The sequence below is a fragment of the Panthera pardus genome, unplaced genomic scaffold (genome assembly GCF_024362965.1).
Source record: "Panthera pardus isolate Hobbes unplaced genomic scaffold, ASM2436296v1 HiC_scaffold_15, whole genome shotgun sequence".
Classification (NCBI taxonomy): domain Eukaryota; kingdom Metazoa; phylum Chordata; class Mammalia; order Carnivora; family Felidae; genus Panthera; species Panthera pardus.
The window spans coordinates 72168736-72194739 of NW_026526710.1; the positions used below are offsets into that span (position 1 = coordinate 72168736).

General features: G+C 48.2%; 1 protein-coding gene across 1 annotated transcript in view; it reads right to left on the reverse strand.

The window, feature by feature from the left end:
• The window catches only part of CCBE1 (collagen and calcium binding EGF domains 1), a 228261-nt gene that overhangs the window by 22683 nt on the left and 179574 nt on the right, over positions 1-26004 (reverse strand). Inside the window, 5 exon segments of the mRNA XM_019463878.2 lie at positions 3578-3617; positions 3620-3667; positions 3669-3733; positions 5951-6085; positions 10255-10307. Coding sequence (XP_019319423.2) covers positions 3578-3617; positions 3620-3667; positions 3669-3733; positions 5951-6085; positions 10255-10307 — 341 coding nt within the window.

The window sequence follows — 26004 nt, forward strand, 5'->3', positions numbered from 1 at the left end:
ATCAGGGTCCCACCTTCTCCGTGGCCCATCACTCGGGTTAGGACCCTAACAGTCAGGGCACACGACACGCCTGTCCTCTCTCATAGTTTTCATTATGAGAGTTCTTCCTCTCCGTCCCTACCTTCCTGACGTTCTTGGTTACTGCCGTTGGAATGTTTTTCTTAGTAAAATACGAAAACCAAATGCTAGTCCCGTGTTGCATGTGTGGTGAATCCAACAGACACCGGTGACTGAAAATTAAACCCTGAGAAATTCTTTTCTAATGCGGCAGCCCGCGGCAGGGGACTGTGATTCAACAGACAGTGATGTTGAAGCTTTGGTATTTTTTTTGTGTGTGTGTGTTTGCTTTTAAAGTATTGGTAGCTGTTATATTTGGAGGAGGAAGAGAGAGGAGAGAGAATTTGCAGCCTAGGCTTATCTGTGCAACGAGTTTTATGTCCCGCTAAAGCTCAATGGTATACCCTCCAGCCGGTTCTAATTGCACGGAAAGTCAGCTCCCATTTAAGGTCACCGTAAACAGGAACAAACGTTCTCTCTGTAGGCTAGGACAGAGGAGTCCCGTCCTGGCTCATCAGATGCTCTGTAGTCTGCAGCAAGAGGCTTCCCTCCGGACTTTGGCCGCTTCATCTAGCGATGAAGACGTCCTTGCCTAAAAGTCAACCAGATGACCTACCAAGCTCAACCCCCGAGCTTAGGCCTTTGATGTTAATTTTCCAAATGGTAATCTCCAGGACCCTATCATCTGTGAGATGTTCACAGGGATTATCTTAAGAAAATAACTTGGGGAGGGGCACCTGGGTGGCTCAGTAGGGTTAAGCATCCACTCCTGATTTCGGCTCAGGTCACGCGCTCACGGTTCGTGAGTCTGAGCCCCACATCAGACTCTGGGCTGACAGTGCAGAGCCTGCTTGGGATTCTCTCTCTACCCCCCCCCCCCCCACCCCCTTCTCTCTGCCCCTCCCCTGCTGGTGTTCTTTCTCTCAAAATAAACTTAAATAATTTGGGGGACATTCAGGCTTCATCAAAACTGACATTTCTGAAAAAGGCAATCTCCGAGCGTTTCGTGCACCAGCACCATGAACCCTTAAGTGGGTGTAGTAACGTGTTCTTCCCCAAACATCCGAACGCAGACATTTCTAAAGAAAGAGAATACAACGTGGGGGAACCGTGGCAGCAGATGGTCAGAAGAGGTCTGCCTTTAAATCAAAGGAATCTTAGAGACGGTGCACGAAACGTAGCACGTGTCCATCCCTTACAATTGCGACCGCTTCAGTTTCTCCCTGAATTCTCAGCCGTAGAAGCCAAACTGCTCACCGCTTTAGAATTCTTGATCTCTTGAACTTGATCCCTCACACTAACACTTCTTGGGTGCCATGCAAAAAATGTTCAAGTGGTACAATTCGCACCTCGGGGAAGAAGACAGAGGACTACCTACGGTCTGAAGACAAAACGTAACCTCCGTAGACCGCCAACTGCAAAGACACAATGGTGACGTTCCTGTGCCTCCGCCGTGCTCTTGCTGGGCCCGTCTGGGTCTACACGAGGTGGGAGGAGGTGAGCGTCTCCCACCAGGCCCACCTGGTCCCTGCACTCTGGCAAGAGCTCTCCCTAGGGTGCTGCACAGGGAGGGAGCCGGAGACCAGAGAAGAAGTTCATGTCAGCATAAAGTCCTACCCTGCCTCTGGATGTTCCGTCCAGCTTCTCTGGTTAATTCCCTGTTAATTAAGGCCGGGTCTCTGGGCGGGAACCCTCACGGGTGAGGCCAGGTCCTGTTCTTTGGAGATCCACCCCCCCCCCCCACCCACCAATCCCACCCTGGCACGCAGCAGTAAACGTTTACCGTTGCAATTTCTGATGGGAAAGCTCTAGACTGCGTTGCTCAGCGCTGCCCGTCATGCCCAAGTAAACAGGTTCCACCTGGATATAAATTAAGGCAAGGAGGCAATGGAGTTGCCAGGTTCCTGGCTCACAGGCCCCGGCTTCCTGGCTCAGAGCATAGCTGGAAGCCTAATTCCAAAAAGAGAAATTAGAAAGCGGCTTTTCTTGTTGCCAACTTTCAAGGTGGCCCGAGAACTGGCATGTCAGCGGCTGAAAGGCCGCATCTCATTTTCCAAAGGATTCCTTCCTTCCAGTAAAGGAGATAATCAAACAGATAAGTGACACACTGTGCCCCTCCCCCACCGTCTTCACCGTGGGACAAAAAGGAAGTGATTTTAATTTTGGATTAAACAAACAAACAAAAAAAGCCCCAGCAACACTTTTCCTCAATCAACCCTTAGGCCAAAAAGGCTGCTTACCCCTGCTTTTAAGCACCTCTGGGCACCCCGGCCCCACATGCCTTAGGCTTTCCAAAGTGTCACCAAGCCCAAATTATTCCACATTGCCCAATCCTGGGCTGGCCCCAAAGAGACTTTGCATCTTCTAGTATATGGTGGCCTCCTCACGACTCAAGCCGGTTGTTCTCAGAATTTCCCTTTGTAGTTTTTCCATGTGAGGCAGCTGCTCCCCAGCTGTTTGCTGCCCTCAGCGGATGGCGACGGTCCTCTACCCGTTTGTGAATTTCAGGCCAAACCCAAGAATCACGACCTCCCGAGCGCCCAGACTGTTTGGCCTTTTCACCCCCCAGCATGTCCTGGTACATAGGTTTTGCCCAGGAGCCCCTCCCTGCTCCGAGATGCCCATGGCCCAGCCAGCCTCTCCGGACAGACAGACAGGGTCCTGTCACCTCCCTTTCCGAGGGGGCCCAGGGAGAGCTGGGCCCTGAGCACAGGACTACGGGAGAGGCTTCCCGGCCTAGGAGTGTTGGATACAGGAGCACAGGGGCTCCTTTCCTCCAAACTTAAAGGAGCAACCCAACATCCGGGCTGATCGGATCCCCGAGTGACAGGTCAGTGGGACGGGGTTGACGTAACGTACATGAGCCTCTCAAACCGTGAAGGCCCGCTTCTCACACCGCAGCGCTGCGTCGTGGACTGTATTTGCAAAACACGATCAAAACTCGAAATTTTTTTTCTAGAAAACTACAATTACTAGGAAAATTAGACCACCTGCCAGCCTAGATCTTTGGATTCAGACACAACGTCTAGCGAATGGGTACAAAAACGTCTCGACGCTCTCACTTCTCTTTTTATCCAATGATGAACCAGGTAACAAATGCATCTGGGCAGGTACGGGGCACGGACTGCACTTCAGGCGGCATTGATGTGCGTGGTTCCCGGGCATGAGAAGGCTTCCTGTTGATCTTCCACCCTTTCTCTGAGAGAAACACAGGGTTTCTGGCCCCTTCGCTGCCCATCTGAGGTGGGTGCCAGCACGCAGCTAAGTTCTACCGACGGGGGCGGGAGCACAGCGCCTCCACTTGTGGGGAGCTTCCTCAAATACACCCCGGCTCGCAACCCTCCCTGCTGGCAGGCTTTGCTCCGCTGGGCTACGGCCTGATGTCCCTCCTCTCCTCACCCAGATGCCGCCTGCCAGTCGCGTAAATGCCCCTTCCTGCCCGCCGCTCCCGGAGGAATGCTAGTGGGTCTCCCGGGGGGCCTGCCCACCTCCTCGGGGTGGCTTCGTTTGGACTACTCACCAGTGTCGTTGGGGTATTTGTCTCCCTTGGTGCACGTCCTCACCCGTCATCCTCCTGGATGTAACCCTCCCGGCATTCACAGCGGTAGCCTGCCCACGGTGTTGACGCAGATGTGGGCGCACAGTGTCTCGTTGCTGGTGGCACACTCGTCGATATCTGGGTTTGGACCAAAGGCAGAGAAGGCTCTGCTTCAGAGAACTCTCTTCCAATGACAGGGGGACGTTGGGCTTGGCCTTCCTGTGAACGTCTGCAGGGGACCCTTTGCCAGCCTCCCTCTGGAATGCTGGAATGAAGCAGGACGCTAGAAACAGGAGCCATCTCGAGGGGAGTGCCTCAGGCAGGGTCACCGTGGTGACAAGCCGATCAGTAATGGGGTTCTATGGTGGCCCTGCCACCACCAAGTCATGTGACCTGGTTCCCGCCCCGCCCCCCGCCCCGCCCCGCCCCCCCCCCCCCCCCCCCCCCCCCCCCCCCCCCCCGGTGCCTAGCCTTCAAAATTCCCACCTACAAAACACAAACGATGCCTGCCCGAAATACTTCACCGGGCAAATCAGGAGAGAAAATGAGATGATGGAGAGCAACGTACACGGAAAAGCAGGCATCAGAGACATGAACTTCTACAAGGACCCATGTGTGCCGAGGGCTTTTACGTTCCCCTTTACGGCTCTGGGTTCTGAGCAGCAGGATGGTGACCCAAGGTCAACTTTGGGTCAATGGCTCCTTCCCAGTTAAGAGAGGTAATGAAACCGGAGAAGAAAAGCCACTTTGGGTGAAAGAAAATAGTCACGATGGGTCTAACGGAGAGAGTTTTCCCCAGGAAATTTCGGTGTCATCAATGACCCAGACAGACCTCCCGTGAGCTGCGGAAACGAGCCATGAGCCCATCAAACAAGCCCTTCTCTGCCCTTGACCTAAGCGTGAAGCTGCCTCTACTGTCCAGGGGAGGGAGGGCAAGGTTGAAAGGAGAGAAACAGATGGAATTCTGAGCAGAATGCTCTTTTGCTGACCCCCATATGGGAAGCACAGGGTACCGTGGCTATCACAAACTCAAAGAAGAACCCTCGTGCCTGGGACCGCGGAAGGACAGAATGGCACATCGCACTCTCTGTAAGAGGCACCGGTGGTCCCGGCTGCACTCACTTGGTGGTCTCCATCCTCCTCTTTGTCAGCGTGGGGTGCCACTGGGGACAAGCCAGGAGGCTACTGTCTACAACTTCTCTTAAATGGCACTTGCTAGAGTCCCCGCTGGGGCAGAGGAAGAGGGGCCACTCATCACAGTTCATTTATTCTCCACTTGGGACCGTCTGCCTGGCTCCTCAGTTCATCCTCCAGCTGATTCTCGAACTTGATGTGCACGTGAGTCACTCGAGGCATTTGTGTAAAACGCAGAATCCAGCCCCACTCCTCAGGCTCTGGAGGCGAGGCCAGGATCGTTGTTTTTTTGCAAAAGCAAGAACCCCAGATGTTTCTGAGACAGGTTAGCCACAGGCTGACCGCACTCTGAAACACGTGGCTTCAGGGAACAATTCCCATCAACCTGTCTCCGGGACTTGCAAAGTGCGCGGCTGGAAAGCCAAGCCAATGGGGGAAGGAACCTGCTGGTGGCGAGGGGTGGCGCTGAGTTCTCTCAGCTGGGCTCCAGGTGGCTGGCTTCAGCTCCCTCGGACTCACTTCAACCTGCCTGCCACATGGTCTCTTCCTGGCTCCCAGCCCTCTCTTCCTAGTCTTCCGAGAGAACGTGGATTCTTACCTGTCTGTGCTTTTAACATTTCTGGCCGCTTACATTCTGCGTGACACTGTTCTGCTTTTCATTTGACGATGGTCCCCTTCTCCTGCTCTCATGTCTCACCGCCTGTTAGGACCTGACTGGTACTGGCTCCCTGAAGAATTCCTTGGCCGTGGTTGGTTTAAACAACCACAACGAGGGGCGCCTGGGTGGCTCAGTCGGTTAAGCGCCCGACTTCGGCTCGGGTCACGCTCTCGCGGTCCGTGAGTTCGAGCCCCGCGTCGGGCTCCGTGCCGACAGCTCAGAGCCTGGAGCCTGTTTCAGATTGTGTCTCCCTCTCTTTCCTCCCCTGCTCATGCTCTCTCTCTCTTCTCAAAAATAAATAAATAAATAAATAAATAAATAAATAAATAAATAATAAATAAACAAACAAACAAACATTTAAAAAAATTAAAAAAAACCACCACAACGAAAGCCCGTGCCCGCTAGCTTTGGTACTAACACACCTCCATCTGGGTATCGGGACACAAGGGAAGAAACGAAGATCAAAGCGGCTCCTGGGGGCTGGTCCCACCCACGAAGAGTGTCCAGCAGAGGACAGAATCATCCCCCCAGGAGCTGGAAGATCACGTGTGGCGGCAACGCACCCAGGCAGTACGGCTTCTCCCGCTTCCGGTGTCGCTCCCGGTCGTACCGGTATCCCGGATAACAGGTACACAGCACTCGGCCAAAGTTATCCGTGCACTGCTGTTCACAGGGAGCCTCGGCACACACATCGTAATCTGAAATAGACAAGCGTGAGCGCACATCAGCCTCAGTCATTCAGCAGCTGGGGGCGGGGCCACCGCGCCCGGGTCTGGAGCAGACCTCCTGGGCTGCATTCCGCTGGGGACCTGGGAAGCGTGGCCAGCTGTGCGTGGGAGGGCACGAACTCTTTGTGTAGCACAACAGGTAACTTAGGGCTCAGCACGGCCACTTAGATGCCGTCACCTGTGATCCTCCCCTGGGTCACCTCTTCGCCCTCTGGTGTCTGTCCCTCATCTAGAGAGCAAAGACGTTCTAGACGGCCGGGCCCCCGCGGTAGTACCTGGGGGCCTGTTTTGTCTCTTTCGCCAGCTGCGGTAGAGACAGGGGATTCCTTCCGGATGCACACTAAAAGAGAGGCCGGGCCTGGTGAGGGGCGTGGGCATCACAGTGTGAGGAGGGCAGGGGCTGGCAGTCAGGCGGGGGCAGGAGGAGTGTGAGTGGGGCTTGGGAACAGAGACGGTGTGGGCGCTGCAGAGCTGGGCCCCCCAGTGTGTTGTAGCCGTGTGTGCCCAGGATGGACCCCACGTGCCGAGAAGGGGCTGGGTGGGGTCGAGTGGCTGGAGATCTCCGAGCAAACTGGCGTGGATGCCCTCTTAACTTGAAAAGAATTAAAGCATCTCTTCCGCCCAGTCCTTACAAACGTATCTCATGAGCCTCTGAAGGGACTCCGGCTGGGAGTCGGGCGCTCAGGCTGCACTTTTACCTCCAGACTATATCCAGCATCTCAATCACTGCGCTCTCTTCCCCGGGCGCTGACATAGATAAACGATATTTGGATGCGGAGTAAGCCTGGCTTTGCTCGCCCGCCACACAGGAAGGCGGGATGGGTGGGTCTGTCAGCCCGCGACGCAGGCGGGGTCAGTGTGACAAGGAGCATGTCTTTCTCGCGATGACCTGGGAAGCTGCCCTTGCTGCAAATCCCTTCCCCCCGCAAACTGGGATTCCAGGCCTGCTTTTCCGGCACGGGTTGGGTTTCCTTGCCGAAAATCGCCTCTAGGCGGCCCATGTTTTGTGCTCTGCCTTGTTTGCTGAATGCCTACACCCTGTAGCAGGCCCCACTGTAGGGGCCATGCAGCCTCCTGGTGGAGGGTCCAGGTTCTGGAGCCAGCCCTCCCAGCTCTGCTACTGTCTCTGTGATCTCGGATCCTTTAAGCCTCAATTCGCTTACCTGTAAAACAGGGGTAACAAGAATATCGACTTCAGGGTGCTCTTCTGAAGGTAAACCCGGATGACGCATGAAGCACCGTGCCTGACCCACAGCAAAAGCTTCACCCTGTTCTTCTGCTTCCTTTATGGCTTCGCTGTGACGATTGTTTGGGTATCTGGCAAGGACTGTGTCCCCTAGAGGAACTGGCACTACTCTCTTCCTACAGTTTATGCTCAATTAATAACTGTTGGACTAGAACAAATGAGATCACTCTGGCCAATCAAAATAACACAGCAGGGCGTAGCAAAGCACGTCTGGTTGGCCAGCATTCCTCAACTCTGCAGTGGTAGGGCAGAAGCGGCCATAAATACTCAAGTGCGTGAGTGTGGTTGTGTTTCAATAAAACTTTATGTACAAAAATAAGCAGTGGGTCAGATTTGGCCCACAGGTTGTTGACTTTTGACTTAGAGCAACAAATAGGAGACAACTTTTAAATTGCAGCTTCTACTCAGCAGATTTGGTTAAACATTCTGGTCTCTTTACCACCTGTGATGGTTCATTTTATGTGTCAAATGTGGGTAGGCCACAGTACCCAGATATTTGGTCAAACACACTCTTAATGTTTCCGTGCAGATGTTTTTTTTTTTGTTCGTTTTTTTGTTAATAGATGGGATCGACATTTAAATCAGTAGACTCTGAATAAGGCAGATTGCCCTCCAAAAGGTGGATGGGCCCATTCAATCAGTTCACGGCCTTACTAGAAAAAAAGACTTCCCCCACGGAAGAGGGAATTTTGGTGGCAGATGGCCTTCTGATTCAAACTGTAACTTTCTGCTGGGTCTCCGGTCGACCGTACGGACATTTGATTTGCCAGCCTCCAAGTAAATCCTTAAAATGAACCTGTTTCTCTGGAGAATCCTAACTGATACACTTATCTTTTCTGAAATTCTACGTTTATACTTTGCATTCTTGGTGACAGAAACCTTGATGACTCAAGAGATCTTTAGTAAGACAGACAGACACACACACACACACACACACACACACACACACACACACACACACAGACTTATTCCCACAGATTAAAACGCTTAAATGTTCCAGTGAAAGCAACAGAGCAGAGTGTTATCATGGCGAGGCTACGTTAATCACAGGTGTCACAGACTCACTTGAGGGTGAGGGGCGCTGCTTGTAGGCTCTGATGTTTGAAACCACAAGACCTAACATTTAAAGAAGATCTAAGTATGTGGTGCCCACGTAACCTGCTTTTAATCAGGTTGGGCAAGGTCTTTAGCTGAGATCTTAAAGTGATGGGTCCAAACTTAATTTTCTTAGTATCTGCCCAATTGCAATATAAAGGACACGGCTGGGGACTGGGACAAGCTGGCTGATACAAGAATGCAGTTATTTGGACCTTTGTTGTTGTTGCTTTCCACCACGCTCTAACCCACAGAATTGGCTGGCAGTGAGACAAGTCTGTCTCGGGAAGACCCAAGGCCACATACACCAGTGTTATGTTAAGTGATTTCCTAACCACTCTTCCTCAAGCAGCTTTCTCCCCAGCTATGGTTTAGTGAATTCTTCCACCCTTTCACCGAAGAGAGCCATACACGGGAGGGATTCACTTATTTCTGACAAAGAGCCTGCTCTCTAGGAGATAATGCAGCATGAATTGGCTCGGCTGGGCTTCTGGTCTTCCAGAAGCCCTCTTCCAGAGATCTGGCTTCTTGGGTGACAGTGAAGAAACCTCTTTCTCACTACCCTCCCACCTCTCCCCAGCCCCAGGCACACTGATCTCGCGCTCTCCAGACAGGGCTTTGTGTTTCCTGGATCAGCGCGGGAATCCTTTGCAGCTCTCTTCCTCCTATTTGTGTAGGCCCCGGGCAGCCGGGGCTCCTTGGTAAGCCGGCTCCCCCTCCTTCTGGAGACCACCTCGAACTGCTCTGGTTCTCTGTGCTGTGCGCCTGCTCCAAACACTTGCAGCCCCGAATGCCTTGACCGCACATATCACAGTTATTATTAAACACAACAGCAGCAACCGCTATTTATCAAGCACTTAATGAGAGCCAGCCTCTGTTCCAAGTATTTAACATGTGGTAATATTCTTAAAACAACCACGAGCCAAGTACAAATACTTTCCCACAAAAACTAAGGTAGGATTTGTATTGTGGACTGAATGTCTGCGTCCTCTTGACATTCGTATGTTGAAATCTTAACCTCCAAGGTGACGGTATTGGGAGGTGGGGGCATTCGGGAGGTGCTTAGATCATGAGGGTAGAGCCCTCACCAATGGGATTGATGCTTTTATAAAAGAACCCCCAGAAATCTCCCTTGCCCCTTCTGCCGCGTAAGGACACAGCAAGGAGATGGCAGTCAATGAACCAGGAAGCTCTCACCCGACGTGGAGTTTTCCAGCGCCTTGGTCTTTGGCTTAGCCTCCAGAACTAAGAGATGAGCGTTTGCTGTGTAAGGCACCAGACTATGGTATTTTTGTTACAGCAGCCGGAATGGACTAAGGCAATATGGAAAGTGGAATTAAAATTCAGGTCTGACTCCATGCAACCTATACCCCATCTCACCAGTTTGAGGGGGTGTATGCCCTGAGAGCTGGGCACCTGCTGCTTCCACTGCTCTACGCCTTTAGTGCTGGGCTGAGCAGAGTGTCTGGAGGGGCTTGGAGTTCAGCATGTGGAAAACACAGAGGTCAGGAGGACGTGTGTGCTCTGTGTATGAAATGCTGATGACGGGATGATAGCCTCTTCAGCTTAAAAAAACCTGAAATAGGAGAATTACTCAATATAGGTGTACCTGTCGGGTAACGATGGAGCTGGAGCATGCTACGTGTAGCCAAACTGGCACTAGAAGAATCCAACGCCAGAAGAAAACGGAAATCACACGCAGATAATCCACGTACATTCTACGTACATCGGAACTCTACAGACACCTAGCGATTAGTCACAAACAAGGTGAGAAGACATAATCTTTTACATTACGTACCTTCTGGGATGCATTGTCCAAGAACAAATTTATACCCTTTGCAGCATTTTTTCCTAAGAAACAAACAAAAGTGTGTTTTAAATGTGACGTCAGATTAAGAACATAATTCTTTTCAGGGGTGCCTGGGTGGCTCAGTCGGTTAAGCATCTGACTCGATTCTGGCTCGGGTCATGATCTCACGGTTCGTGAGATTGAGCCCCATGTTGGGCTCTGGGCTGACAGTGCAGAGCCTGCTTGGGATTCTCTCTCCCTCTCTCTCTCTCTCTCGCTCTCTGCCCCTCCCCCACTCACACGCATGCTTGCTCTCTCAAATAAACTTAAAATATATGTATAATATATAATTCTTTTCAGTTAGTGATTTGTGCCCAGGAAAAAGTGAGGTATAAGGGAAAGAAGGGGTTGGGTATTTTTTTTTTAATGTTTATTTATTTTTGAGAGAGAGAGAGACAGAGACAGAGACAGAGACAGAGCTCGAGAGGGAAGGGCCAGAGAGAAAGGGAGACACAGAATCCGAAACAGGCTCCAGGCTCTGAGCTGTCAGCACAGAGCCCCATGTGGGGCTCGAACTCACGGACCACGAGATCATGAGCCAAGCCGAAGTTGGACACAGAGCCACCCAGGCGCCCCTAGGGGTTGGGTATTTTTAAGGAAAGCTGAGATAGAGATACAAAGGGAAAATATAATCAACAGCACATGACCACATGTTCCAGTAGCAGAAGGTCCTTTTTTTACCACATAATATATGGAATTAATCACTTGAATTCTATGAAGTGGATTAATTCAGAGACTTCAAGCTACTTGTAGCAGATGACCAGAGGCCTACAGGATATAAAGAACTTTTACATAAAGGATAGAAAGAAACTTTGCATCCTGAAAAGGAACTCTGAGGCTGGCCGGGCCCCTCATGCTACAAGCCAAGGATTCACGTGACTTGCCAATTATAACAATTTGCTAATAATAAATAACTAGGTAATTGTAACCTAATGATTGCAAATTATAATTAGGTAGCTGAGGCTGAAGCCCAAGCGGTCCCCCATTTGAAGGCTGGCTTCACCTGGACCACATAGGTACTAAAAGCTATCTAAATTATCTGAATTAAACAGACAAACAGCAAACAGGCAATTCTAGCAAAAGTTTCCAAGATGTCCATCTCCGCCTGAGGTAGAGAAATGGCACCGTTCGTTCAAAATGTAAACCTCCACGGGAAAGATGAGGTCTCTGGTCTGGGGTTTCAAGCTCTTAACAGACCGACCCCCTGCAGATAGAGAATATAAACTCAGGACAAAACAGAAGCAAACAACCGCTGGCAGGTTCTGGAGAGCAAAGAAAGGCGGGCAGGATTTAAGAGGAGAGCTGACATTTGGAACGAGGGACTAACCCAGGCTAACTTTCCTGCTTTTCAGGACTTTGGCCCGAGCGCCCATCACAGTTGCTATGTGGTGGGGAAAGTGAACACACAGAGAACCTGTGACAGGCTTCGGCCCGATCAGATGGAGGGCAAAACAGGGATAACCAGAGGTGTGAAAAATTCAGGGGAAATCCTGGAAATGAGAGTGCTGGAGGACAGGAGCCTTAAGTTCTGTGTATTAACTCTGCCCAGTCGCGGGGAAACCCTCACCCAGGCATGCGGGGAGCAGACTCGAAACACCCCAGCTAAAGGCCACACGGGCTGGACGAGGGTTGGGTTGACCAATGCCGACTGCGAGGCCGTTTGCACATTCCATCCATCCGAGTTGCTTGCCTGCTCCAAGAAAAGTATCAACGCTTTTTGGATGAATAAAGCAGGATCCAGGATCTCCGCAACAGAACTTGTATAAATGTGACCCATTCTCGAGGGAAAGACCATCAATGATGCCAACCCCAATTCCAGAGGTTGTGAGTATCAGACACCGCGTTAAAGCGGCTGTTACGATGGTGTTCGATGAGGTAAGGGAAAAGGCACTTGTAATAAATGAAAAGGTAGGAGACCTAAAAGAAATAGCAACTGTGAAAAGAACGAAATATAAAGTCAAGAACTGGATGGGGCGCCTGGGTGTCTCAGTCGGTTGAGCTTCCGACTTCGGCTCAGGTCAAGATCTCACCATCTGTGAGTTCGAGCCCCGCGTCTGTGTCTCCCTCTCTCTGCCCCTCCCCCACTCATGCTCTGTCTCTGTCTCAAAAATAAACATTAAAAAAAATAAAAAAAAAAGAAATTCAAGAACTGGAAAATATACGTATCAAATTAAAAAAAAAAACTTGCTGGATGGGTTTAACAACAGAATGGTGATATGAAGTGGGAAAGAATTTGTGAATTGGAAGATACATGCACAGGAATTACCCAACTTAAAGAGAAAAAGTGATTTTAAAAAAGGCACCAAAACATCAGGGACTGGGGGGGAGGCGGGGGGACAACCTCAAAAGGTCCAAGGTATGGTATGTGGAGTTCCAGAAGGCAAACAGAGAGAGAATGGAGAAGAAAACAAATGTGAGAATGGCTGAAACATCCCAAATTTAGTGAAAAACATAAATTTACACACTAAAGATGTTTAGCAAAAGCCAAACAGGTTGAAGACACACACACACGTGCACGCGTACGTCTAGAGATGTCATAGTCCTACTGCTGAAAAAAAAACAAAAAAACAAACAAAAAAAAAAAAAAAAAGGAGAGAAAATCTTGAAAGCCAGCAGTGAAAAACTGCACATTCTATACCAGGAAAGAATGATCTGAATGTCCATGCGCTTCTCATCAAAAACCATGGCAATCACAAACAATGGCATGACATCTTTGAAGTGCTGAGAAAACAAACCGAACTGTCAATCCAGAATCCTCTATGCAGTGAAAAATATCCTTCGAGAATGAAGAGGAAATCAAGACGTTTCAGAAAAAAGAAAACCAAGCATTCAACACCAGCAGATCTGGGCTATGAGAAATGCTACAGGGAGTTGTTCAGAATAAAAACACAGGGACCAGGGAGAAAAACCTGAACTTTTAGGAAGGGCTGAAATGCCTCGTATTTAAATGGTAAATGTCTTGGTACCTATATAAAACGTGATTTTTTCACGCTTAATTATTTCAAAGCAAAAACTGTATGTCCTTGTCTTGCAGGATTCATAACGCAAGTAAATGCAATCAACAGAATAATGGACCCACATGGTCCATAATGTAAATGGACCCACATGCTTACAAAATTTCTACACCACGTATAAAACGGTACAATTCTGACACTTCCCTTGCGGCAAACATTCCCCTTTGTTCTGGGTTTCTCGGGCCTCCTTACTTTTCCCTTCCCTTCCCCCTACCCCATCCTCCCCTACCTCCCAACCCCCCTCCCCCGCTGGGCTCCTAGAGAACTTCCCTTTACCACTTCCAAAATCAGCATGTTCATTCAGAGGCCAAGAATTAAGCTGGGGGCAGTGAATCTGCAAGTCTCAAGAATACAGCCCGGGATCTTTTGCTCTTTTTCTTGACTATCAAGGTCAAACTATCATTAAGAAACACCCAAAACTATTCCTGAGCCTGGGTGGCTCAGTTGGTTAAGCATCCAACATTTGATTTTGGCTCCAGTCATGATCTCACAGTTCATGGGTCAGGGTCCCATGTTGGGCTCTGACCCGACAGCACAGAACTTGCTTAGGATTCTCTCCCTCTCTCTCTGGTCCTCCCTCACTCCTGGCTCACTCTATCCCTCTCTCTCAAAAATAAATAAAACTAAAAAACAAAACAAAACAAAACTGTTTCTGTGTAACCATAAGAGAAATGAGATTCAAGGTTATTGCTATCCGAATGGTCTCAATAATTTGCATTTGGACATGCTTTCTAGGTGGAAGAGAAAGGCAGTTAAATATGGTCTCCCGCCTGGGAAGTGCACATCGCCTGTGGCCTTTCTATACCACGCGTGTGAGCCTATCATCTGTATGTTGTATTGAATACAAGGTCGGAAACCACAGATTTGGGAGATGAGGCATTCTCTAGGTCCTAAAGCAAATTCCTACCTTGGTCAAACGGTCAGAACCTTCAACCAGATTAGACAAGACCTTCTGAGAAAAATCCGGTACGCTTAAATGTATTTTTTCCATCACATTTTAGTAAGACAGCAATTTAACAAAATTTATAAGGATTGTACTAAATCCATTAAAAACTTCTCAGATAATGTATTAAACATGCACACACAACTGATCTGGTAAGAGAAAGTTCTGAGGCCCAGCTGGGTACAGCAACACCGCCTCCTTTCTCCCTGCAACCTTCCTCATGTGCAGTCCAGCTGTGGTAGACAATCTTACTTCAAAAGCATAATAAGTGGGCTTCCTTTATAAAGGACAGTAGCAGCTGGGACGCTCCCGAATCAGACCTGAATGAAATAATTCAGGGTCCCGTCCCCTGCAAAGGACGCATTTGCCTACCTGTACCTGTCCAATCAATATAGGTTACCTTGAATCTTTCCTCAGCATATTTTGTTACATATCTGTGTGTGTGTGTGTGTGTGTGTGAGATTTACTGCTATGAATAACATGTGGCAGTGTTCAGAGTTTTCCTACAATTAGACGTAATCTCCCAGCATTTCCAACTGAACTGTAATTTTACATGACAAGAGAAACCCATGGTGTACAAATTCATGATGATGATTATTTCTAACAGAAGTAGAGGATCTACCTTGATGTTCCATAAAACTCTCGTTTTCCATGGTTTAAGAGAGTCCAAGTTCCTAACAACCAGAAAGAAAACTGCTTACTAGGGTATTCATTACAATTTTACAGTTTACTTACTGTATTACTTGAAGCTGTCCTATGGAAAACTAAGAGGAACAACAGTGCCCTAGATGATCTGAAACTCAAGTGAATCATAAGAAAGTTGGAATGGAGGGGAGACATGTGTTTTTGATATATCTTCAGGGCAACGCCACATTTAAACATACGGTTCTATTTGTCTGTTTCTATGTAAATGGCGCACCTAACATACAGCCGCTGAGAACTTTGATGGCATTTCAAAGTTCACGCACACGGATACAACCCTTACAATCTCTCTCTCTTCATCCAAGACATCCTACTTGGGCATTCTGATCTTTCTGAGCATTGCAAGAGCTTGGGGTTGTCCATTTAGTGGAGCCAAAAGTAACCTGTCATTTGCCTTGCTACAAAATTAAATAACACAGTGATTTGATAATGCTTTCAAAAGGCTACAGAGCCCTGTCGGGAGATCTAAGCTTCGGGATGGCCATGCTTCCTTTAAATACCTGCTCAGCCCAGAATTAACTTCCCCTTGGCTTTTTTTCTTAATTGCATACCTAACACCATCGCTCTGCTCGAGGCGAGGAGGTCTGTGACTTCACTGTACCCTCTTGCTTTTCGAGAGCTCCTGAAGACGGCATTATTTTGCAGGTCAAACACCCATCCAGCAGAAGTCACGATTGAAAATAAACGACGGAATATTCCAAAGTATAAAAACATAAACACTGGCTGCACATCTTACCCCATTTCAAAGATTACTTACAACACAACTTACGTATAATGAAGTTGAAATGGCCTAAGTGAGACCTCCTCGTTATGCAACCGGACCTAACTACAAGCACGGCCGTGCGGTTTTTATCTTTAAGAAAAACAAACGAAGATGGGGAAAGCTCATGTGGACTTTGGGGGAGACAGCCCTTTGTGAGCCGCTTCATGTGGCAGAGCTCGGTTTTCCAAACGCAAAATGCCTTTCCCGTTTCTTGGCGAGGGGAAGTGGCGATTAGGTGGTTGTTACATAGAAAGGGCGACATCTGCTCACCAGGAAAGTCTGTGCAGGTTTCCCCTGGGTGCCCCAGAGCATTCACACACACACAACGTTGTAAATAAAAACAGCGCGGCCAGAAATACATCCCAGCAACCGAGCGTGTGTGAGAGCTTTTGGAAGGAAAAACCGAATCAGGAAAATGACGGTGGCAGAGATATCAACATCGGACTGCCTGCTGTTAGTTATCAGATTCTAGAGAAGAATTAAAACCACCACCACAACAAAAAACCTCCCTGCGGAATTAGAAGGGCAAGAAGGAACCTTGAAAGGTCAAGTGAGCTAGTAGGCAAGAGATATTTCAACACTCGTCCCACTGCAACCGTAAATTTTCCTAAGATTTATTTGGGGTTTCCTCTGCATCGCTTGCCTACACATGCACCAGACAGCTCAGATGTTTTGTTTGTTTTGTTTGTAATGAGAGGAAAAAACTGCACTTTTTAGAGTATTTCGGGGTTCTTTTTGCCCAGCTACAGGTAGTGGATGGAACGGTGGCTTTGGGGTCAAGCACATTTGGTGTTCGATTCTGGCTCTGTCATTTAAAGAGCTTGTGATGATGAGGCACCTGGGTGGCTCAGTCAAGTTGAGTGTCTGACTTCGGCTCAGGTCATGATCTTGTGGTTCGTGGGTTTGAGCCTCGTGTTGGGCTCTGCGCGGACGGGGGGGAGCCTGGTGCCTGCTTCAGATTCTGTGTCTCCCCCTTTCTCTCTCTGCCCCTCCCACCCTGTGTGCTCACTCTCTCTCAAAAATACACATAAAAAATTAAAAAAAAAATAAAGAGCCTGTGATAGGACTTTGGGCTTGTTTCTTAAACTTGTTGAGGCTTTAGATTCCTCGTGGATAAAACATGAATAACAGTATTTGCTTTCTTTTTCCAAAAATGGAAGAGAGGGGGAGGGGGAGAAAGGAGGGAGGGAGAAAATTTTGATTTCAACATGGAAAAGTAACATTTTTGTCCTTTTCTTTCACAAGCTAATGCCAAATAATGGGAATAGGAAATATAAATTCAAGCTGATAGTCCATAGTTTTAGGAGTATATTTCTAATATGGAGTTAGTTTATTTATTAAAGTTTATCTACTTTAGATGGTGTGAGTAGGGGAGGGATAGGCAGAGGGAGGGAGAGAGAGAATCCCAAGCAGGCTCCGCATTGTCAGCACAGAGCCAGACGTGGGGCTCGAACCCATGAAACTGCAAAGTCATGACCACAGCCAAATCCAAGGGTCGGACACTTAACCGACTGAGCCACCCAGGTGCCCCTCTAATATGGAGTTAATATGAACACGGCCAGTGGACGGGAGAATGGGAAGTGATTTCGCAGAGCAGAGTGACTTCAAACCTACGTGCCTCCAGGGGCGGTTATCGTGGAGAAGCCAACTGGCCCCGTGGAGGCTCGGCCCCGCTCGGGAATCGGAGACACCAGGTATGGAGGAAGGTGGAGGCCAACAGACAGCAGGCCAACCTGAAGGTCTGGTGAGAAGGTGGACTTCTGGTTTCCTGACCCCGGGCTCCCTTTGTCGGATACCCTTCGTCCACCACCGCGAGAGGCAGAAGGAACGTTCCTTGGGGAAAACTGTACCCGAGGAGATCGACTGTCACACCAAGCCAGAGGCCCACGTGGAATATACCCATGAGTAGATACTCCTGCCCACGCACAGAGTTTCCAAATATTTTTAAAGAGTCCCTTCAATGGAATAGCTCATTGCACAACAATGGAAGCCTCCCGGTGATGGCTTCTGAAGGCCCCGATGGCGGCTTCCGCGCATCTCCAACCAGTTAGTCCTACACTTGATCTTAGCCAAAAGGCCGAGAAGCGATCCAACCAGTTAGTCCTAAATGAAGACAGAGGCGGCTGGGAAAGTGCAGAGCCCAGTCAGCGTGGTTGGTTTTCACCATCTAACTACTAACTACACTGCGACATGCCAGACGAGGGGTCCATAAGAGACTGACGCCAGGAACAGCACACAACTCCTGGGACTAAATTCAAAGTTGCCTGAGGATTTGAAAGCGGTCCTGAATGTCTTTGTCAAACTCCTTAGAGTGAGGAAGTTTTCCTCTTTGTTTTAACCTTCTTCTCTTGGAGAAACTTTGATTGAGCTTTCCATGACTTCACATGAACTTCTAGAATGCCTCTTACACCAGATGCCCTGAGAACGGAACCCAGTAAAATGATTCATCTCCCATCGAGGCCTGCCTGGATCCAGTCCTGTAACCAGAAAGTGCTCCTCCCGGGAAAATGGAATAAGATCATGTTTACCGTAGCAATCAGTGAAGATTAAAAAAAAAAAAAAAAAAAAAAAGGGGCGCCTGGGTGGCTCAGTCGGTTAAGCGGCCGACTTCGGCTCAGGTCATGATCTCGCGGTCGTGAGTTCGAGCCCCGCGTCGGGCTCTGTGCTGACAGCTCAGAGCCTGGAGCCTGTTTCAGATTCTGTGTCTCCCTCTCTCTGACCCTCTCCCGTTCATGCTCTGTCTCGCTCTGTCTCAAAAATAAAATAAACGTTAAAAAAAAAAATTAATAAAAAAAAACAAAAAAACCAAAAAAACCAAACAAACCCATTTATTCATCTACATATAAACTTGCTCCTGCCAAATCTCAGTGACAACGTGAAGAGACTCATAAGCAGTATGTTACATATCACGTGGTCTTATATGCACAATTACCGACGGCCAAGATCAAATGCAGAACACGCACGGCAAGTCCGCAAAAATTTAAACACAGAGTAACCACAGGATCCTACAATTGTACTGCTGAGTATATACCCAGAAGAATTGAAAGCAGACTCAAAAGACACATTTGTTCATAGCAACATCATTCACAATAGCCAAAGGTACAAACATCCCAAACGTCCCTTGGCAGATGGGTAAAGACAACATGATACACACAGAGAACGGATTATTATTCATCCTTTAAAGGATCTTCTGACACATGCTATAACACGGATGAAACTTGGAAACATCATGCTAAGTGAAATCATACCAAAGAAATATTGGAGAGAGAGATACAAATATTGTAGGCCTCCACTTATATGAGGTGCCTGGGGCAGTCAAATTCTTAGGCAGAGAGTCGAACCGTGATGGCCAGGGGCTGGGTGAGGAGGGAATGGGGAGCTGCTCAATGGATACACAGTCTCAGTTTGGGACGATGAGGAAGTTCCAGAGACGAATGCTGCTGGTTGCACAACAATGTGAACGTGCTTACTGGCACTGAAATACACACCTAAGAATGGTTAACGTGGTAAATTTTACGTTGGATGTATCTTCCCACACAAACACGAAAAGACTAGAGGAGGAGGGGAAAGCTGTTGAAGCCGTTCCTCTCACCATTAATACCTGGGGCATGGGATCATCTGGGTTTTAGCTGTGTGAATTACAGAGAAAATATTTTTTAGGCATGTGAGGGTTATCGTTAGATGGGGCTAAGGTAACAACCAGAAGGTAGTTATTCCTACAAGGCTTCAAGTGATAATAATGTGTTCATCCAACAAATGTTCACCACGCATCTTCCAGGAAGACAGGAGAGCCGGTGGTTGGGGCCCTGGCCCCTGGGGATGTACCTCCTAGGTTTGAATCCTGGCTCTTCTGCTTTCCAGCTGTGGGGACCTTAGACAAGTGACTTAAAGTCCCCCTAACTCCATTTCCCCATCTGTAAAGAGGAATGATAATCGTGTCCACCTTGCTGGCTTGGTGTGCGGGTTCGATGAGTTAAGATGCATATGGAGCTCAATACAATGCTGGCTGCATGAAGTCCAACAGGGAATGTGCAAAGAAATGTGGTTTTCCTGTTGTGTCCCACTCTCATGCTCACCTTCAAGGACCCTGGTGTGTTTTAGAGGAGGGAGCATGAGGGAGTCAGCGGCTGAGCCACGGTCTGGCTGCCCATCGGCTTGGCTTTGAGAAGAAGTCAGGGCTGACTGACAGCAGTACCGAAGCCAGTGTCTCGGCCGTTTCATTGCCACGGTCGTGCCTACACAAAGATGATCTTATCAGCTAGCAGGAGAACCCTCTCAGGCCACTAACACATCGCACTCCCCTCTATGTGATCAGTGTAATATCTGTTCTCCATGATGAGAGGCACGTGACCGGATCTCGTCTTGTTTGCTCAAAGCTGGCTCAGCAGCACTTGGGAGGCGCGGACAACTGCCTGGGCTGCGGGGCTGAGAACACGTGTAGCCACTTCGGTGTATTGTTTCCGCCGCCTCCCTATCTCCCTGCCACATCAGCCATTCTCACAGGGTCAGGGAGCTCCGCAGAGGGCATCCCTGAGTCCACACGGGTCCCGGAGACAAGAACCTGGAGCTGACTGCCTGCCTCTTCACCACGATGCCAACGCTATATATCTAGCTCTCTTTTCACACACTTTTCCCTCCTTCCCCACCTCCTCAAGTGAGTTTTCTACCCCACGAACCCTCATCGTCTTGCTCCCTGGCTGTCTTTTCCCTGATTCAAGAGAGAAGTTGGCCGTTTTTGAAACGTAAGGAAAAATGGTAACACATTGAAAAAGGTAGTTAGTTTGGCATTACCTTTGTATAAAAAAGATAAAGATAAAAACTGTATGCATCTGTATATTTATATACACATAGGCAAAAGATCTTTTCATTAAAAAAATAAAGATTAGGTTGGGTATTCATGGATCTCTTTACGTGGGTAAGATTTTTTTTTTTTTTTTTTGAGATGTAATTGACCTATAACATTGTACCAGCTTCAGGTGCATGACATATCGATTTGATATTTGTATGCGCTGTGAAATGATCACCACAGTAAGTCAGGTTTTTTTTAATGTGTTTTCTGATTTTCCTTCAATGAACAGGTGCTAATTTTGTAATAAGAGAAAATAAAGGAAATAATCAAACGAGAGGGATTTTTTAGGGTGTTTTGGTACATACGTTTTGAATTTTTTAAATTTATTTTAGAGAGAGAGAGGTGTGTGTGTGTGGGGGGAGAGAGAGAGAGAGAGAGAGAGAGAGAGAGAGAGAATATGAATCAATCTCAAGCAGGCTCCACACTCAGCAGGGAGCCAGAGGTGGGGCTCGATCCCACAACCCTGTTTATGAACTGAGCCGAAATCAAAAGTCGGACGCTCAACCGAGCCACCCAAGTGCCCCTGTTTTGGTACATTTCTAATGCCAGGCTTGGCAACAGTTTTGGAAACTGCTAGTTTTGAAAGTTGGCCAAGGAGTAGCAGTCATGAGCGCGTTTGAGAACAGTGCACATAGGCACCCACCCACCATGATTTACTTCGCCCGGAAACTCAAGACTTACATTTTGGACAACTAGGTTTCAGCCGAACTGATTCTGACCCAAGTCACCTGGAACCGATGTAGGGCATTTATTAATGCCATAAAATTACTTCTGGGACTTAGGGCATCGTTTAGAAGGATGTTTGTCCTTTTTTCACATCAGAAAAACGGTTTAATAGAGGTTCGTCTGAAGGGAGGATTTTAAGAGAATGATTTTCCCCATTCATAAGACCTGTTTAAACCAACGAATCTCTGCCGACGTTTATTCCCAGGGTTGCTAATTTTCAGAAGCACTGATAGCTGTGAATCGTGTCGTACTCTCTGCTCCATTGGACACGGACAGCGTGTGGGAAGTGGAGACCATTCCTTGCAGCGATATAGTTCACCATATGCAGTGACACTGGGGGGGCCCAAAGGCCTAGTCCCAGATGTATTTTTATCCTATCAACCCTCTGAGCATCCAAGGGATGCCTGAATGGTTATTAATAATCTGTTCCTGGGGTGCCTGGGTGGCACAGTCGGTTAAGCGTCCGACTTCAGCCAGGTCACGATCTCGAGGTCCGTGAGTTCGAGCCCCGCGTCAGGCTCTGGGCTGATGGCTTGGAGCCTGTTTCCGATTCTGTGTCTCCCTCTCTCTCTGCCCCTCCCCCGTTCATGCTCTGTCTCTCTCTGTCCCAAAAATAAATAAAAAACGTTGAAAAAAAAAATAATCTGTTCCAATGGCATTCACCAAGAAAATCAGATCTTCAAGCAATGAATTGTTCACGATCAACCGAGCAATACAAGAAGTCATCTACGGTGGTTCCCAAAGCATTCCTGAAGTCTTCTGAAGTTTCCTGACGACTCCTCCACCTTCTCCTCCCACCCTGGGCTCCCTGTGCAGCTCAGCCAGCGTTTTCTCGCTGCTCTCTCTTCTTCAAAGGCTGGGTTCAGCTTCAGGATTTCAACTCTGACCTCTGTTTACGACTCCTGAACTGTAACCCCCCAGGCCCCCTAGATGCGATCATTTTGCTTGCCTGTATTTTCCAGGTTTCCTGTAATTATCAGGTCTTAACTTTCATAGTGAGAAAAGGTTATATTTTAAAACTAATAGAAGAAAATTAACTTCTCGCTGCCACCGTGGAAGGGAATAGCATCCCTGATGGGGCCAGAGCTCGGAGGCCAATAACCCACAAGACCGTTTTTATATATTGCCTTCGGTTTTTCTCCCTAGTAAGAGACCCAAATTACCCACAACAGCCACACTTCCAAAGGTCATTGCCGTGGCAGAGATAACTAGCTGTTTCTCCATAACTATTTCCTTTTATCCCCCATTGTAACAAAAGCCCAGATTATAGCTGGGTACGTTAACCTCCCAGAAGAAAGGGAAGAATTCTGCAGCCTCGCACCCACCAGGCACTGCCTTGCGAATAAGCCTGGCAACAGGATGTGAGTAGCCGTGACACCTTAAATGGAAGGGGCACGTAAGCTGTCCTTTTCACCTTCCCATGAGTGACAGCAAGAACACGGTAGTGAGCGATCTTGGAACGTAGCGATGGGTGGGTCAACACACAAGGAGCTCGGTCAATGTTGCTGTCCAGCCACCACAGAGGATAAGGACTCCTGACAGTTTTGTGTAAGAGAACAAACTTCCACCTTGTTTAAACTGTTATTTTTGGTTTCAGCTTATAGGAGCCTAATACACCCAGAAAACTAAAATAACTAAAGGGAATGAGCCTATGGGAGCAAGGCTACTGCAATGCAAGGTTAGCAAGCCAGAAGGGGCCTGGAGAAGAACCAGACTTTTATTCCACTTCAGGAACAACTGTGCAGGGAGCCCTTGAGCCTCGTGAAACGCTGACCCTTGAAATATAAGTGGAGCCGTCCTTGCAAATTAACCAAAGCTAAAGACCTCTCTGCTTTGACAGGGCCGCGATCCTTCTTTCCATGCCGTGGGCAGAGTTTCGTTGGCACTCAGCCCCCTTTCCTGTACTTCACCTTGGTAAGTGAGGCATTTCCCGAGGGCTCTTGCAACGACAATTTCCCGATTCAGAATTCTGCCCACGGGTCGGTCAGCTGGGAATTAAATGCGGCAGTCTGAAAGGAGACAGCTTTACGTGTAATGACTCTCAAAGACAGAGGGAGCCCGATCGGAGATCTTTCTTCCATCACTCATGTGACATATGCCATTCCTCATATGCATCAAATTCTTACGGAAAATGAAATGAAACACAACTGGTGCTAATTCAGGTCGAAATTCATACGCTACCTCTAGATGATTCGCAGAATAGAGCAGGAGTCTTCTACTTTAGACGCTGAATTACATAATGATCCGATATCACAGTAAGAGCTTTAATTCGGATTAACCAGCAACTGGAAACATCAAATGTGAATTCAACCAACACTTAATTGAAAGCTTCCTATACACCAAGCCAAGCATCTTCCACAGATTATTTCATTAAATACTCGTAACCATGCTTCTTACAGATGGGAAAACTAAAGCACAGAACTTGGTAAATAACAAATTAGTAGCCGAGCTGAACATGAACCCAGGCTGCAGGATTCCAGGGGCCACCTCTTCCCGGAAGTGGGTGTTACAGGCGATAGGGAGATGAGTGCCATTTGCATTTGGTCCTTGAAAACAATCAGTGTGGGAGAAACACAAGTGCACAGCCACAGAGACCACAAGAGAGGGCACTATCGGCATCAAAATGCCGGGACAGTGTGCTTCCTCAGGACAGAAGGGAAGAGTCAGAACTCACTTTCAGAGGCTGCAGGAATGTGCCGCCCCTGGGTGTTGCTCCAGTCCAGGAAGCTAGATCGGGGCCCCTATAAAGGGACCCTCCCTCTTGCTACATCCCAGCCGTGACTCTCTAGCTTGGCCCCAAATCCACCTTCTCTGTCTTGCAGCCTCGGCTCACTCTGGGGGAAAATCCCCTGCCCTTGATTCAGATCACTTTTAGGATGTGCCTCCGAAGCCTGAAACTCACGTAATCCGTAAGTCAGAGAGTTAACAGTACAGGCCCAGAGGAGAGGTCGGGTAGAAGAGACTGCAGACTGAGAGCCCTCAAAAGGCTACCGAAATGGTTCAGGCAAGAGGTTAAGAGGCTGTCAACAGGGTAGTGGGAATTGAGAAATAAGGATAGATTTTAAAGAAATCGTGGGGGCAGAATCGATAGGATTTCCCAACACACTGGATGCAGAGAATAAGAAAAACAGAGAAGTCCAAGACTGGAGAATGACTTCAGGGGAGCTGCCTGGAGGATGAGGTCACCTGTAGCTGGTGCAGGTTACACGGGAAAAGAGCGAATACAAAAGACTGTTATAGTACAGATTTGGGGATGACTAGAAGGTATTAATTACCCTCAGTTTTGTAACAGCATTTAGGATGTTTGAGGCCTCAGGCAACTCACGGGCAAGGCAGGGGCTTTAGAGGAACAGGTGATGCTAAGTGTCGGATAAACACACCCAGGGAAGGTATGGGCCAAGGACAGAGTTTGGGGAGATGTCCTCCCGCAAGAACTGGGCCCAGTAAGGAAGCCAGTCTTACTCTGAGTCTCTGCTTCCCATTCCGTGAAAAAAGGGCCTTGGACTAGGGTGGTCTTTAAGATCTCCCCCAACTCCCAAATTCCCTGGCTCTTAAAATGATGAAAATATTCTCTATCTTCACTGTGGTGGTAGTTACACGGCCATATACTCTGTCAAAATTCATTGAACTGTTCACTTAAAATTGGTGCATTTTATCGGCTGTAAATTATACTTTAGTTGATTTAAAAAAATTTCTGGCTCCGAGTAATTACCATTCCATGAAAAATTATTAAAATTTTTTTTTAACATTTATTCATTTTTGAGAGACAGAGGGAGACACAGAATCAGAAGCAGGCTCCAGGTTCTGAGCTGTCAGTGCAGAGCCCGACGCGGGGCTCAAACTCACGGACCCTGAGATCATGACCTGGGCTGAAGTCGGACGCTTAGCCGACTGAGCCCCCCCAGGTGCCCCCCCATGCAAAATTATCAACGATAGTATGGAACAGTCCAGTTATGGGTATTTTTTCACCAGAGAAAAGAGAAATACAGGTCAAAAAATGTATACCCTCAATCCCCAGGGGGAGAAAACAGGCATGCATTCGAAGGAATTCTTTTGAGAAATCAGTTTCCGATCATTCCAGACATTGATATGAGATGTCTTGAAAATGTTTTACGAACACGTGCAAAAGTAACACGAACCTGTGGATGACCCTCTGATGTGGCATGTGCAGGTTTTTTAGGAGAGCCTGGCTTCCCTGGCACCTGCAGCTCACAGGTGCTAGTCACTTCTAGACAAGTTTGCTCAAGTGGTGGTTCTCAGGAGTTCGTCACGCGTCAGTCATCATGTGGATCAACTTAAGGGTTTCTAAGGCGCAGGAATGATGTTCCTGACACAAGCGATACCCACTTTCGATACAACTTCGGATCACTGGTATCTCAAGTATCAATTAGAAGGGAGAGGCTGCCCACATCTCTGTATTAATATTGAGTCCACTAGGGAGTTTCTCATTTATCATATTTTTCCTTTTTGCAGATTTTGAGAGAGAGAGAGAGAGAGAGAGAGAGAGGGCACGCGTGCACCTAAGAGTAGGAGGTCTGATCCCCAACAACAGAGCTTAATTTGGAGCTCTGTGATAAAGGTGGCTCTACAGAGAATCTTCTAGGCCATGAGAGTACACGCAAATCCCTACCATTGTACCTGCTGTAATCGGGCTCTGCTAATTGACCAGGAACTCCTCCAGGGCAGGGATCGGCTCTTGGTT